Raw genomic sequence first — 13,614 nt, 5'->3', positions numbered from 1 at the left:
GTTACTGTTCTGGCTTAATCTCAACTTCTGTCTCTGCTGCAAGTAAAACCGATTCTGAAATTAATTAGAAGCATCAGGGAAAAAAATGATGAAAAGAATGGCTGAGGAAGGCCAGTTTTGTGCTAAAATGTCCTTTCTACCCAATGCAACTAATGATATGATTTGATTGAACGACATTTTGCTGTTGTTGCACCAGAGCTTTTCCATTTTAGGACAATAATGGGATTTCTATGCTGTTCTATTCTACTCGAGAAATGTGCTAACAATAAGAAAAAAACTATGTCGCCTTATATAATGTCAAATTCTTCCAAATCTTCAGGGAACTTTTGTGCTCTCACACAGAACAAAAATAAACTTCTTTTGGAATAAGTAATGTTACGGCCCCCAGTTTGTCTCTTTCTTCCTCGCCGGGTTTGGAGAGAGACCTTCTGCCTGAGCTGGTGGTTGGCTTGATTGCTGCCTGCTGCCACATGCAGCACAGGATTCCTCTCCCCATTTGGTTTGGCTTGTGTTTTATGGTTTGTTCGCTTTGTTTTGGCTTTTACGTATTTAGTCTTCCATGAGTTTTTGATTAACCCAAATTTGTTTTTTTTTATATTAGATATTATTTTTCAGGTTTTATTTCTGTGGTATAATTTATGTTACTCCACCAAACAAGCCTGGATGTAACGGTAAGTAAAATAGCGAATACTGATTTAAAAAAAATCTTAATAGACAGGAACAATCAAGTTGACTTTTTTAATCCTAAGGGATTGAAAACAGAGTTGTTAAATATGAAATCATATGTTTACAAACATAGTATGGTACTGTAAGGCCCAATTAGATTTCACCTTTTTCTGATTGAAATTGGGCTTCTGTCTCTTTAAGAAGCTCCTGCTCTTACCAGCACTCTGCCTTCAGGAAGTCATCAAAATTTCACATCTCCATTAAGCATTTAACAATATTTTTACCAGCAAGCTACTTCTTGGAAAGAGGGATCGTGATATTTGGAAACTTTTTCTATAACCTGATGAAACTGCAATAACCGCTTGGTGGAAAAAGAAAGAAAAAATAACAAAAAGAACCAAGCAATTAATTTACTTAAATTTCTTTTACAAATGTAAAAGAAATTTAAAAGAAACAAAAACAGAAAAAAGTAAATTAAAAGTTAACCTAAGGTAGAGTTAGAAGAGGAAATGGGGAAACCACTGACCTTAGCAAACAGCGCCCCCTTGGCTGCCAGTGCGTCCTCTCCTCTCCCGTTGGGGTAGCACTCATATCGAGCATCCAGGATAGGGTAGCGACTGGCTAGCAACAGACCACTGTTCAAAAACTTAAACCTGGAACAGCAGCCTTTCCATCCGTAGCGACCAACGTCGCTCAGCACATAGGGGAAGTAGCGATGAAGCTGACGTCGAAGTCTCGTTGTTGCCCCGTGGTCAAAAACTTCCTGTAGAGCTAGAAAATCCAAGTTGGCAGGGAAAAAGGCAGAGATCTCATGGTCAAACGTTTCATCTCCATGGCGACGTTTCCTTCCAGGTCTCTTGAAGATGGATGTGCGTGGTACGTGAGAGAGGGTGTTATTGGAGGATATCCCTACTGCTGTGTCGCCTCCATGGTAACGAGTGAGGGATTCGCGAGAGGCAGTCATGCTGCCTGTGTCTACTCCTGCCAGATCTCGATGGTTTCCAGTCTCAGCCTCCTCCTCCTGGGGGTCCGGTTCTGGGGCACTGATGCTGATCTGAACCCCTGAGGTGTGAAGCGGACACTCTGTGGAGGGCTTTTTCTGTGCTACCTCCCCGTGCATGGGGCAGTCGTGATGGCCAGAGTCATTCTGACCTTCTGCTGAATGCATTGGGCAGTCAGTGGCATCGCTCGAGGGGTGGATAGGACAGTCTGAGCTGTTGGTAGTTCCAGCCAGATGGAGGGGGCAATCTGCTGTGTTTTCTGATCCATCATGGTGAATGGGGCAATTGGTAAAACTCTGGTCTTCTGAAGGTGGGTGAACACGGCAGTCGGTGGTATCCGAGGGGTGAACAGGGCACTCTGTGACAGGCTCTATTTCAGTTTCAGCTGGGCCATTGGTGGTGTGGACTTGTTCTGGACGCTGGTCCAGAGAGGACGTGCGGCGGAAACCAGTGACAAGACTGCTGAAGGACGCTGCACTGAATAACAGAATGAAAAGAGAGACAATTTAAAGGCATGGTCCCTACACCCAGCTCAGAAAACTAACCCCCAAGTCTACTTTATTTCCTGATAAACTGTTTAAAAGTAATTTAGGATTCTATCTTTCTGATTCTGTGCGAATTTTGATATTTTTGTACAATTGGTTTAGTTCAGCATTATTTTGCCTAAAACCTTCTCACTACTCACCTCCTTCGGTCGAACGGTTCTTAGACAGTTGGATTTAACTTTTGGCTGCAGCTATATGGCTTGGTGCAACTTTGCTACAGCCCTGCATTTGGGAATAAAAGCTCTGCTGGAGAGGCTAATGGTCACTCTCGCTACTTGCTCAAGACATTCAGGCTGCAGCCGAGCTGCAGTGTTATCGCCATGAAAGTCTCCAAAAACACAGAAAAAGAGTTGCTAAATCTATCAGTAGTAGGTGTTTTGAACGTAAAGTCACTGGAGGAGTCTGAAAAATCTGTATATGTTGACAACAGTGCTTCTTTCGCCTTTACCCCACTTCATCTCCACACTCAGCTGTGTCTGACTGTAGAGATGTCTTTGCCAGAGGAGGGGTTTAGTTACACTTTAAATGTTTTACAAAATAACACAAAAATCCATCCATGGATGGATTCATTCATCCAAAAAAAATGTATTGAAGACTTTTCTGATTTGAGAAAAGTATGAATTTTAACCTTTATATGGACAAGAACTCTTTCAATGTATAATAATAATCTCTGCAATGCACAAAACCTTTGCAGAAGTAGAGTCCACTCACCTGATGGATGTGTTGGTTGGCGAGTCGATGTATATTTTAATCTGGGGCCGACTCGCACCATTGCGGATTCTCTTGCCCAGCTCGCGTGCTCTTCTCTGGGTGTCTGATAAGTTATTGAACCGGGCCAGGGAGTCTGGGAGGAGACAAACATTGGCACTGCAGAAACAGAAGCTTCTGCCTTGTGGCCTCCATTCTCCTGTCCCAGCGCCACCTGCTTGACCTTGCTCTGCCTGGTTCTTGTCTGGTCTGGATACAGAGAAGATGCCCCCCCCAAAATTCAAAAGTCTGAAAAACATTTTGGAAATCAGATGCTTTCTTTTTGCTGAGGGAGAAAAACATTAAGAATACGAGGGTCAGCAGAAATTTGAAAGAATTTGATTTGAAGTAAACCTACTCTACATGTGGATTATTAGATCCCTTCAAAAATAGATGAAATGTTAACATCTTGCCAGCAAAACTTTGTCATATTTGGTGTTTTCTAAGGGACTGTTTAAAAATAACAAAATAAAATTGTGCCTTTGTGTTGCCACAGTTTGCTACTCAAATGTTGCCATGATTGAACAAAAAACAAAACAAACCCAAAAAGATTTTTCCACAAAGCAATCATATTTACTCTGAGACAACATTTCTCCTTAATAGTACAAAAATGTTGCTGAATCAACACTCACCTTCGATATGTGTACAGGTATGGCTGGCGAACAGCCTGCAGGGGAGCCCAAATGATGAAGCCCAGCAGAGCAAAGGGCAGGGATGCGAGGAGGAGCAGCAGATAAAGGGGTGCAGCAATCAGGACACACAGGGTGAGGAAGGAGCAGGGGTCTTGGGATCGCTGGCGCTTCTCCAGGGAAGTGGCCACGCAGGAGGCCAGGAGCCGGTCCAGGAGCCAGTAGCAGGGGAACACCAGGCTCCACGACAGCCCATCCAGGAAGTGCAAACAGGCACTGGAGTAAGGGGTGGTGTGGAGGACCATCTCTTCCCTTCTTTCTCTGTTCGTTCACTCTTTTTTTCCTCTCTTTCACTTTCTCCTCACTTCACGCTCTCTGCCCACACCCACATACACTCAGCAATCGAGCAACAAGTCTGTCCCAGTGATTACATGAACAGAAACGAGTAAAAAAAAAAAAGCAATCACAATCCAGCTTACACCCTCCCCCCTCTTTGGAGAAAGGAACACTACATGGTTAGAATGAATTTCATCTGCAGGTGGAGGCTTTTCTCAGACTCACTACCCCTCCCTCAGTTATTACACCCTCCACAGGAGGGCTCAAGAAGGACAGGCTGAAGGTAGCTCGTTGCCATGATGAAAACCGTTCGCTTGATGTCAGGTCTATGATTGCGAGGACTCCAACAACCTCCGAAGGGGGCATCTATTAAACATCACGATTTCCTGTGGCCCTGGAGAAAGTGAGGAAATCAATAAGGAGGGGAGGGAGAAAGGAGGAAAAACAAGGAGGATGTCAGTAATTGACTTGCTCTCATGTTTGTATCCTAGGAGGAGTACACATTCATTCAAGAATATCTGAGCTCAATGTGCAGCATACAACTCCTTCTAAAGATTCTTGCATTGGATGAAGCCATAGTGACAGATTTCACATTTCAGTCCCACCAGGATGAGCTGAACACAAATATACTACACTACATTGGCAATTAAACAAAGCTCACCTGTTAGCTGTTCAAAACAAAGTTGAAACTCAGATAATGTATTCTGATTTTGCATTTTTCTTCTAATGCGAGTAAAAGGCTATTTTAGGTTTGAAAGCAGACCTCTATTACATTACATCTGCACAAAAAAAAAGGGGGCCTGGTGGGAGGGATGATTTCCTAATGCCAACAAATACAATTTGCAGGCTAGTGAAATAATTTAAGATGATTCAAAAGCATGTAGAATAAAACAAAGTTCTTGCTAAGCAATTCCACCAACCACAAATAATTGAGTGCCATTCCAGCAAAAGCTGATATCAACAGTGTGACGAGGGTGTCACCAAGTAAAGCGGCCATGTGTACCAAATAAAAAAAACTGGTAATTCTTTGGCTTACAGTCATCTCTTATTTATTATTGATTCTTCTGCTTTTAACACAAGAATGGGAACAAATTTCATCATAAGCAAATTAATTCTAGTAATCCTAGTCAGCAGATGTTAGTTCATGAACAAAGACTGCACTGAATTTTGGCCAAGCTAACATAACCCACAAAGATCAAAAGAGCAGCAGCACCTCCTCTGGAAACACCATCTCATTTACAGCCAGATTATTTTATTTTATTTAACCTTTTAAAATAAATGTAGCAATTTATTTAACCTTTGTTGTCTCACGCAAGCCGTGACTTGTTGTCACTAAGTGACTCAATTTTCCTCCAAACCGACAAACCATCATTTGTGGTATCCATATTTTATATTAAATGCACATCGCATATCAAAGCAAAAAGTTCAAAAGTAAATCTGGAAGGATATCAATAAAATTTGATTTTTTTTATATATATTTCTGTCCATGCCCATCTCCCTAGAAAAGCAACTATGCATTTTTCTCTAAAAATAAATAAGAGAAAGGAAAAGAAAATCACATAAAAGGCTTAGCTTTAGAATAAATTTACTCTGTGTGACTCTTATGTCCTTGCAGACTGTTGCTTTCTTCCAAAATGAGGCTTGTTTGTTCAGTAAAGGGACTTCCTATGAATAGCACATCTCTCTCACATGAACAATGAGCACTGACTACTGCATCCCAGTAATCTTCTCCACAATCCAACCCTGTTATACACAATAATGGTTCTTCCTAGGATGGGTGATCTGCCTGTAATGTTCAATGACTGACTTGCATCCTGCTACTTTTGGTTGAGCAGAAAACGCAGTAAGGTCTGCTGACTCATCACCACATCTGGCTGACATGTTGTGGTGTTTCTATAGGTGGTTGTTTTGCTTGTTTTGGTTGTCTGACTTGTCTGAAGATCATCTGACTGCACTTGCTTGTGCAGCCTGTGCTGTACTTTTGGTTTAACTCCTTCTATATGCCAAATTTACAAATATGTACCATCTGTTCTAAAAAAATAACTTTATGAAAATGTATTCAGCTACATAAAAATTAAACTGAAAAACAATTAAGTTCACAGAGCCCATTGAATCTCCATATTATCCACATTATATAAAACATCTGAAAAAGATTATTGCTGTGTTTAAAGTTTTGGATTGAGTAATTTCATCTTATTTATTTAATATTTAAAATTTTTGCTTTTAGTATGATTCATGGTAAACTGTGATTTTACTTTCTTATCCTGTTTTCATAATCGTTGTTTTTTCTCTGCACATATTTGAGAAGGCCTACAGTAGACTTAATAGTATTTTCAGAGAATCATTCCTGTCCAATTATCTGCAGCCAGATTGCGCTTGATTCTATTCTTATGCATTATTTTATTACTCAGCATTTAATTTAACCAAGTGGAGTTTTGTTTAGTTTATTCAGCACTGAAACATACCACCTACACAGGAACATTTTACTGTATATATAAAAAAAAGTGGATTTGTGAAATGAAGGCATTTAAAACTTGGCAGTGTCCCACAAATAAAGTGATTGTAACTTTATAAATTTAACTCTACGGTTATAAAGTGTATTTCCTAAACTAGGCTCCTTTTACTTTAAATTCAGGAGATTGTATGAACAAATGTTTAATCTAATTTTATCTAAAGAACAATTTCATCATGATGATACAGTTAATCCTTTTACAATGCAGATGCAGCATCTTCAGAGTATATACAGTCATGTCCTTCGTGGCTAACCAGGTACAAATACATGTATTTCATAAATGAGGAGAATTTTAAGAGTGGCGAGATTGTAGTACAAGTTTCTAGAATAAGCTGAAATAGCTCCAAAACAGGGTTCACTAGTTTTGAGTTGCTGTATTGCCAACATCACTGGATGGCATTTCAGGGTATAAAACTCAAAGTGAGTTCAAGGTTAAAGCAGGTCAACCACTGGGAAAGATAACCTTCACTGCCCTTAGGGGTTTTGTTTGTTGCTTCATTCTGTACTCGCGGCAGAATTAAACACTGTGACCCACAGCATTTAAAGACTTCCACTCTTCAACACGGCTGTCTTTTCTTTAATCATCTGACAGATTTTCTCTTTGGTAACAGCAGACAGCATCAACAACCAATCCCTGAAAAATACCCGTCAATCAGAACAGATATATATCAGCAAGTGCAGACTGTCAGTCTTGGCCTTATCAGGCTAAATGCAGCTGTGAATATTTTATACTCAAAACTGAGCACTAATATGAAGAAACAGAAAAGTGTTATGATGAAGTGTGCCATGAAAAACTCATATGGCAAAAAATCCTTTGCAACCTTTACAGAAAGTAAACCTAAAAGTTCACCGCTTGACAGATGTGTGATATGAGATGTCAGTTCATATTCTCCTTTTGATTTATGAAAAAATAGCACAACGGTATAAGGGAATAAAAATAATTTCTACAAGGAGAAAAAATAAGCTCAAGCCACAAAGTATTACAAAATGCTGTTTAAGATGAAAAACCTCTATACTGAAGTGTAAAATAATCTGCAGAAACATAAACACAACAAATATATCTACAAAACAACTACAGTTGCTCTATTATTTCCTGTCCCAAGAAAGGAAATAGACTGAGTGTCACAAAAAGGGGGATGGTGGTAACAAAGGACATCCATGCAGGTAAAATGAGGCAGAGGTTCAACAACTGTCAGGATTTTGGGTTGTTTGAGTTGGTTTTGGGTCTGTTTTACTTACTTTAGTTCAGCCCTTTCTTAATGACTCACCCTCACAGTATTAAACCCTGCTCCCTTGTTCACACTCCTTCCTGGTTCTTCCTGTTAAATCCCGTCATATCCACGGTTTCTTCCCTGATGAGACTCTGCTTGCTTTTTGTTCCTGGTTCCTCTTTTTGTTCTCCTCTGGCTCCCTGCATTCCCCATTCAACATGAACCATGCTATCAGCTCCTATCTGCATTTTGGGTCTACCAACAAACACTTCATGGCAAAAACTAAAAATAAAAACTAAACCAGGAAGCTACACAGACATCTCTAAATACAAAAAATGTAACTACCATCTACACAATCAATACATAACATAAAGGGTAACTATAGTTCTCTGACAATACGTTACTGGTTACAGAATACCACATAAAATATGGACATGATTTTAAAAAATATAAACGATTGTGATGGTAGTTAAGTTTAGTTTAAAGGTTTACAATTACTGATTTTGCAGAATTAACAAATAGACACTTCTACTCGTACAACTACTATTGCTGAAACACCTAAATTATTGTAAATACATGAGATAAGTCTTTCTGTTAATGCACGTGTAACCTTTCTATGTTCGTATCAGGTCTAGTAGGTTGACATCACAACAAACACACTGAGGTTCTGTTGGGTTCTGCAGGGGAGTGGTTTTCTTCTCCTTCACAGGGTGGCATGCTGATGGGATCCAGCGGTTACTCATCACCACCAATCTGCAAGGTCCTTAAAGAGGAGCAGCTTCCCGGAAGCAGATGCCAGATGGTTCTGCTTCTAACAGTGGTACTCTCTAGCTGTCAGTGCCGTATTCCCAGTGTCCTCCTTGTTCTGACTCTTTTTCATCTGTTCCTTTCTCTACAGCGAACCCGCGCTGAACACTCTCTGAACCAGGACTCACCTGAAGTATCTGATCCTAGCTGCTCCGTTGGGCCTTGCACCTGGGTGCGTCACGCCTGCCACTCAGCTGCTGCCTGTCCGCCCTCAATCACCTGCTGGAACTTCCCCATCTGGAAAACCACCACATCACACCGACTGTTGGACCCCCATGTACTCTCCTCTGCTTACCTCTGCCCACAGACCGTAAGTCACCATCAGGTTACTCCGTCATTCCCTTCGTTACTTCCCTCTTTAACCGCTCGCCCTTTGCAGTTCCTCTGCTGGCCCGGTTCCTCCCTGCTGTCGCAGATCGACGCCCCTCCACACGCTCTCCAGCACATTCTATTGCTAAATAAATCTGTTGAAACTGTTTGGGTGTCCGTAGTTGTTGCTTGCCTTAGAGTCCTAGAAACCTCGCATTATGACAGGTTCACTGTATTTATTCTAACAAAAGAGGAAATCAAGTCGGTGGTTAACATCAGTCCAGCAGCTTCTGCCCTTATACATTAAATAAAGTACAATAAATAACCCTGAGCAATAGTTTGCAATGAGCAGTTAGCTGTGGGGTTAGGGTAAGTTACTGTAAGTCCAGTAAGTTTCAGTTACTGGTTGCTATAGTAACCACCAACTGTCAAGAGCAGTGTAACATAACTTAATACACCAATAACTGCAGAAACAACTTCTTGACTAAACAAAATGAATTCAAGGGATAAAACACATTCTGACTAACTTCACATTTTTAATATTGTTTGTGTGCTATTATCATAAAAGGCCTTTAGCTCAGACAATATTCAGTTCTATTAAGCAAAATCACTTCACTTCTACGAAGTGGCTTTTAAAAGTAGTTGATATTTTGTTTGATTATTTATGTATTTTTTGGTACTGTTAAAAAAAACTATTTGCAGGTGATGTCCAAAGGGAATGTGATAAGTGGTGCTTTAATCAGGACAGAGTGCAGGAGTTTTGCCTAATTTTTAAACAAAGGAAGCACACAAAAAAAATTACACTTAATAAATATATTTTTCTAATTTACATGAGCAAAACACTGACAGATTGCTATGGCACATTTTGGGAATCTGACTTGTTATGAAATTATAAATTAAGGTCAAATTTTCAAATGTAATATTTTATTCCATACCTCGACTTCTGAACTTCTTCTTTACTTAATTTTTTTAAGTAAAGGCAGCAGCAGGGAGGTCTTTACATGGCAGTAATTGACAAATCTGATGTCAGTGATAAACGATAGTCTTGTGACCTCGAGAATTGTTGGGAAATTCATCTATATGTCTGCCTCAGACAATTTCCCTTTCAGCCAGAATCAATACTGTCTGCCTGGATAAACGACAGGAAAACTGCACGTGAACTCTAGTAGTCTGCTTTGTTTCCATGTTAGTCAATGTTACTGTAAGACTGTTTGCATTTGTTGGTGGTGTCAAGATAAAACACAAAATAAATAAAAAATTATTTTAAAACATACAAAATGACTAGATTTGTATTAATAAAGAGTATTACAACCTGAAAAAATCTAAACTTATTTCTATTAGCCTCTACTGTAGTAGAGACTCTTGGGGTCCACACCATACATTACAATGAAAAATTCTTTACAAATATTACAAAAAAGACAGCATGGATAAGAAACAAAATTTGCAAAGGTTGAATTGTTGGACAGGTGTGTGCAGCGTGATTTCTTGCTCCAGTTATGGTTCTTCACTTTAGAATGTAAGTTTCTTTCATGAGATAAAGATAACGTGATTATATAAGGCTTGTTACTGGAGTGTGGTGTGTCTCAAGACAACAGATCCGTTAGCTAATCAATGTTCATCCCTTGGATAATAGATGGAGCACATTCCCTTGCAGTAAGAGACCTTTTCCATAGCAACATCTCCGAAGCCAACTGGTTGTACTAATAGTGCTGTGGCAAAAACCAGCTTTCATCCAGATGACAAAAAAATAAATAAAAAAAAACAACTTTGAGCTGTTGCATCTTAAACCTGATGCTGTGAATTAAAATACAAAGCAATAATGAAAATACTGAAGGTTAACACCATCCATTTGTCAGTACAACAGCTGGTTACCATGGAGACTGGGCACAGGCCAGAGAAGACAGATTGCTAACCAAAGGGTCACACTGATTTTCTAGGCCTCTTCCAGTGGATAATGTTGGGTGTCAGGAGAAGTTGCACGTGCTGCAACCACCCTAGGTGGTAATTAAGTGCTAGATCTGTAGGAAAATGTGATCTTATTGATATCATTAACATTTATGAATTAGTAGAGACCACACAAAATGACACAACAATATGTTAATTGCTAAAAATATCCCTTACTAATACTGAATATTGTTTTGTAGAAAGTGAAGGACCTGCACAACACAGAGTACTAAACAAGTTGTGTAAAAGGTGATCAAAACAAAAAAGCTCTGAGAAAATGTATCAACTAAACAACATCCACGTTTATTTATGAAGCTCTTCAACAAGACAAGTGGGCTAGAATTAATTCTTCTACACTCAGAAGAATTAAATGATTTGTTTCAGAAGAATTAAATGATTTGTTTCAGAAGAATTAAATGATTTGTTTCACAATCATTTAAAGACTGTTGAACAGCGCAGTTATCAAATACCTCTTGGTTATTTCAGAGGAAAGAGCAACACTAATATAACCCGCACACACATCACACAAACAGCCCTAAAAAATGATATGCGTGAGAAAATAAAACAATGTAGTGTAAACCAGAGTTTAATTTCTCTATCCATCTTCTTCCTCATTTGTCTACCTTTTTTATTCATATTTTTTTGTTTATTTTTTTTGCAGCGTGCTCCAGTAGCTTTTGCAGGACAAAGCAGTGCCACCCAACATTAACACACGCACAAACCTGCAAAGGCCAGTGACGTCACTCTGCTGACAGCATGCTCCAGGGACTGCTGTTGTCATGGTGACCTACTCACTTCTCTACTACTGTACAGAAAATACAGACCCACACACACATACATGGAGAGTGAAGTGTTTAACATCGGCATACCGTGGAAGACTTCAGTGCTTTGTCTGATTTTCCACGTTTTTGTTCAAAAATAAACTTAGATCAACATAGGGGGAATACAGTTCAGATTGTTTTGAATATTTGCCTTTGCTCATTGGGGAAAACCGGAAAAGCAATACAAGTTATACCCAGAGAAGTAATGCGTTCAAATGGCAGTTTTACACAAACCAAAAGCATTTTAGCATAAACATGCTTATTCTTATCAGTCATGTGAAAACAATGCGGCGCCTCATTGTGTTCAGTGTGTTTCAAACTGACGCTTTTCTGCATGCAGAGCTTGCTTAATTCTTACAGATGATCTGACATTTTCTCTGAGAAGAGATAAAATGTGACAAGATCCTGCTGCAGTAAACAACCCCAAAGCATGACACATCCACCTCCATGCTTCACAGGTTGTTGAGGCTCTTTTCCAAGGATTTCGTATGCCAAACATGTCGTCTTTTTCTTTAGTCCACCTACTTTAATTTTTGAATCATTCGACCATAAAACAACTTGTCAAAAGTTCTTCATTTATAGTCTCTCTGCCAAACTTCAGGTTGGACTTTGAATTTTCCATAGAGAGCAAAAATTCCTTATTTCCCATGAGAGATAAACTTTTCCTCTCTCTGTCTGAGGCGAGCATGAACTCTTACAACAAAGCAAAAACCTGCAGGAGGTCCCATGATGATATTTTTGAAAATTTCTTGTAGAAACTTTTAGCTATAGTGGAACAGTTGATTTTTTTTAACCTGATCCTGCCCTTTTTTCTGTTTCTTAAAAGTATGACTTTTATACACTGTTTATTTGATGCAGATTATCATTTGGAATGAGACATTGCTTTTCATTTTCGTCTCTAATTTAACTCCACACTTACAGAAGTTGTTGTTGTGCTGCTGAGCAGGGAACCGATGTAGATTAATAAAGAGTAGCCAAAGTTCATAGAATAAGACATTTTAAAAATCAGGAGACATACTGATCAAGACAATACATTGGGAAGAAAAACACAGAAAGTAATATAAGTAAATTAGAGGTGCAGATCATTTTATACACTGTAGGTTTTGGCTCTCTGGAGGCTGTGTGAGATTCATTACCTATGTCACATGTCTCCCAGATGGTTATTTTCATATCAATTAAAATGTATGGCTTCGTGTTTCCATCCACAACAGCAACACAATCAGGGTTGGAGTCAAACTCATGGGAACTGCTGAGCAGAACAGAAGAACTCCCACAGGCATCTAAGACTTTACGCTGGGCTGGATGAACTGTCATATTACTCATCATTAATCAGAGAAAAGCTGGGTACTTATTACCCATAATGATCTGTGGCTTGTAACAGATTCATGTATATCATAAAATGTTGTTTCTGTTAAGTACCACTCTGAAATAAACATAAATTCACCATAGACTGTCATCAAAATGACCAGAAATCAAATTGCATCGGAAATATCAAATTGCGCTATATTAATCGATACAATGTGTTTCACTTAGTGAATTGAGTGACTACAATTAAAGAACATTTCAATATTATTCTATTTTATTAATTGACTGCATTTGAGTCTATGTGTTATTTTGACCCCATCAGGAACAATGATCCACAATAAATTCAAACTCTTTTAACTTTTAATGATCAGTGAATCAGTGAATGTGTTGTATAATCAACCAATCCTGAAGGATTTCCAATTCAAATGCATCCTTATATTCCATAACAACAATAGAAAATATTCCTCTTATAAGAGTCCATAAACCTCTTACTAAAGCTTTGCACATTACTTTAAAACAATGAAAGATGGCTTAGGGAGCTATTTCAGTAATATTTCTCCACAAAAATAGTGACAATTTATTGAATCGAATAACTTTAAGCTTTACAGAAGAAAATTAATTACATAATAATATTACCTAGGGTTTCTGAGTTGTTTTCCTTAAATTGTATCCAATAATTAACCCAAAAGCTGCTGGGTTATTTATTGGATACAATAATCCAATAATTATTTTTTTTCCCATCAAAAAGGGAAAGATCCCTATTTTGATGGGAAAGATTATC

The 13,614-nt window shown here is 38.8% G+C and overlaps 1 protein-coding gene across 3 annotated transcripts in view; it reads right to left on the bottom strand.

Moving 5' to 3' along the window:
* Positions 1-13,614, bottom strand: part of smpd3 (sphingomyelin phosphodiesterase 3) — a 65,526-nt gene that overhangs the window by 28,164 nt on the left and 23,748 nt on the right. The window contains exons 2-5 of one of the 3 annotated variants that reach the window (XM_023324594.1): positions 8,583-8,691; positions 3,592-4,318; positions 2,924-3,169; positions 1,193-2,144 (exon numbers count right to left, since the gene is read on the bottom strand). In XM_023324594.1, coding sequence (XP_023180362.1) covers positions 1,193-2,144; positions 2,924-3,169; positions 3,592-3,893 — 1,500 coding nt within the window. In that variant the 5' untranslated portion in view covers positions 3,894-4,318; positions 8,583-8,691. Of the gene's footprint in view, positions 1-1,192; positions 2,145-2,923; positions 3,170-3,591; positions 4,319-8,582; positions 8,914-13,614 lie in introns of those variants that run through there. The other 2 variants (XM_023324598.1, XM_023324600.1) reach the window with 2 other exon arrangements.

Source organism: Xiphophorus maculatus, chromosome 2, assembly GCF_002775205.1.
Source record: "Xiphophorus maculatus strain JP 163 A chromosome 2, X_maculatus-5.0-male, whole genome shotgun sequence".
Lineage (NCBI taxonomy): Eukaryota > Metazoa > Chordata > Actinopteri > Cyprinodontiformes > Poeciliidae > Xiphophorus > Xiphophorus maculatus.
Note: the sequence above shows the minus strand (reverse complement) of the source record. Positions and strands in the feature narration are given on the sequence as shown.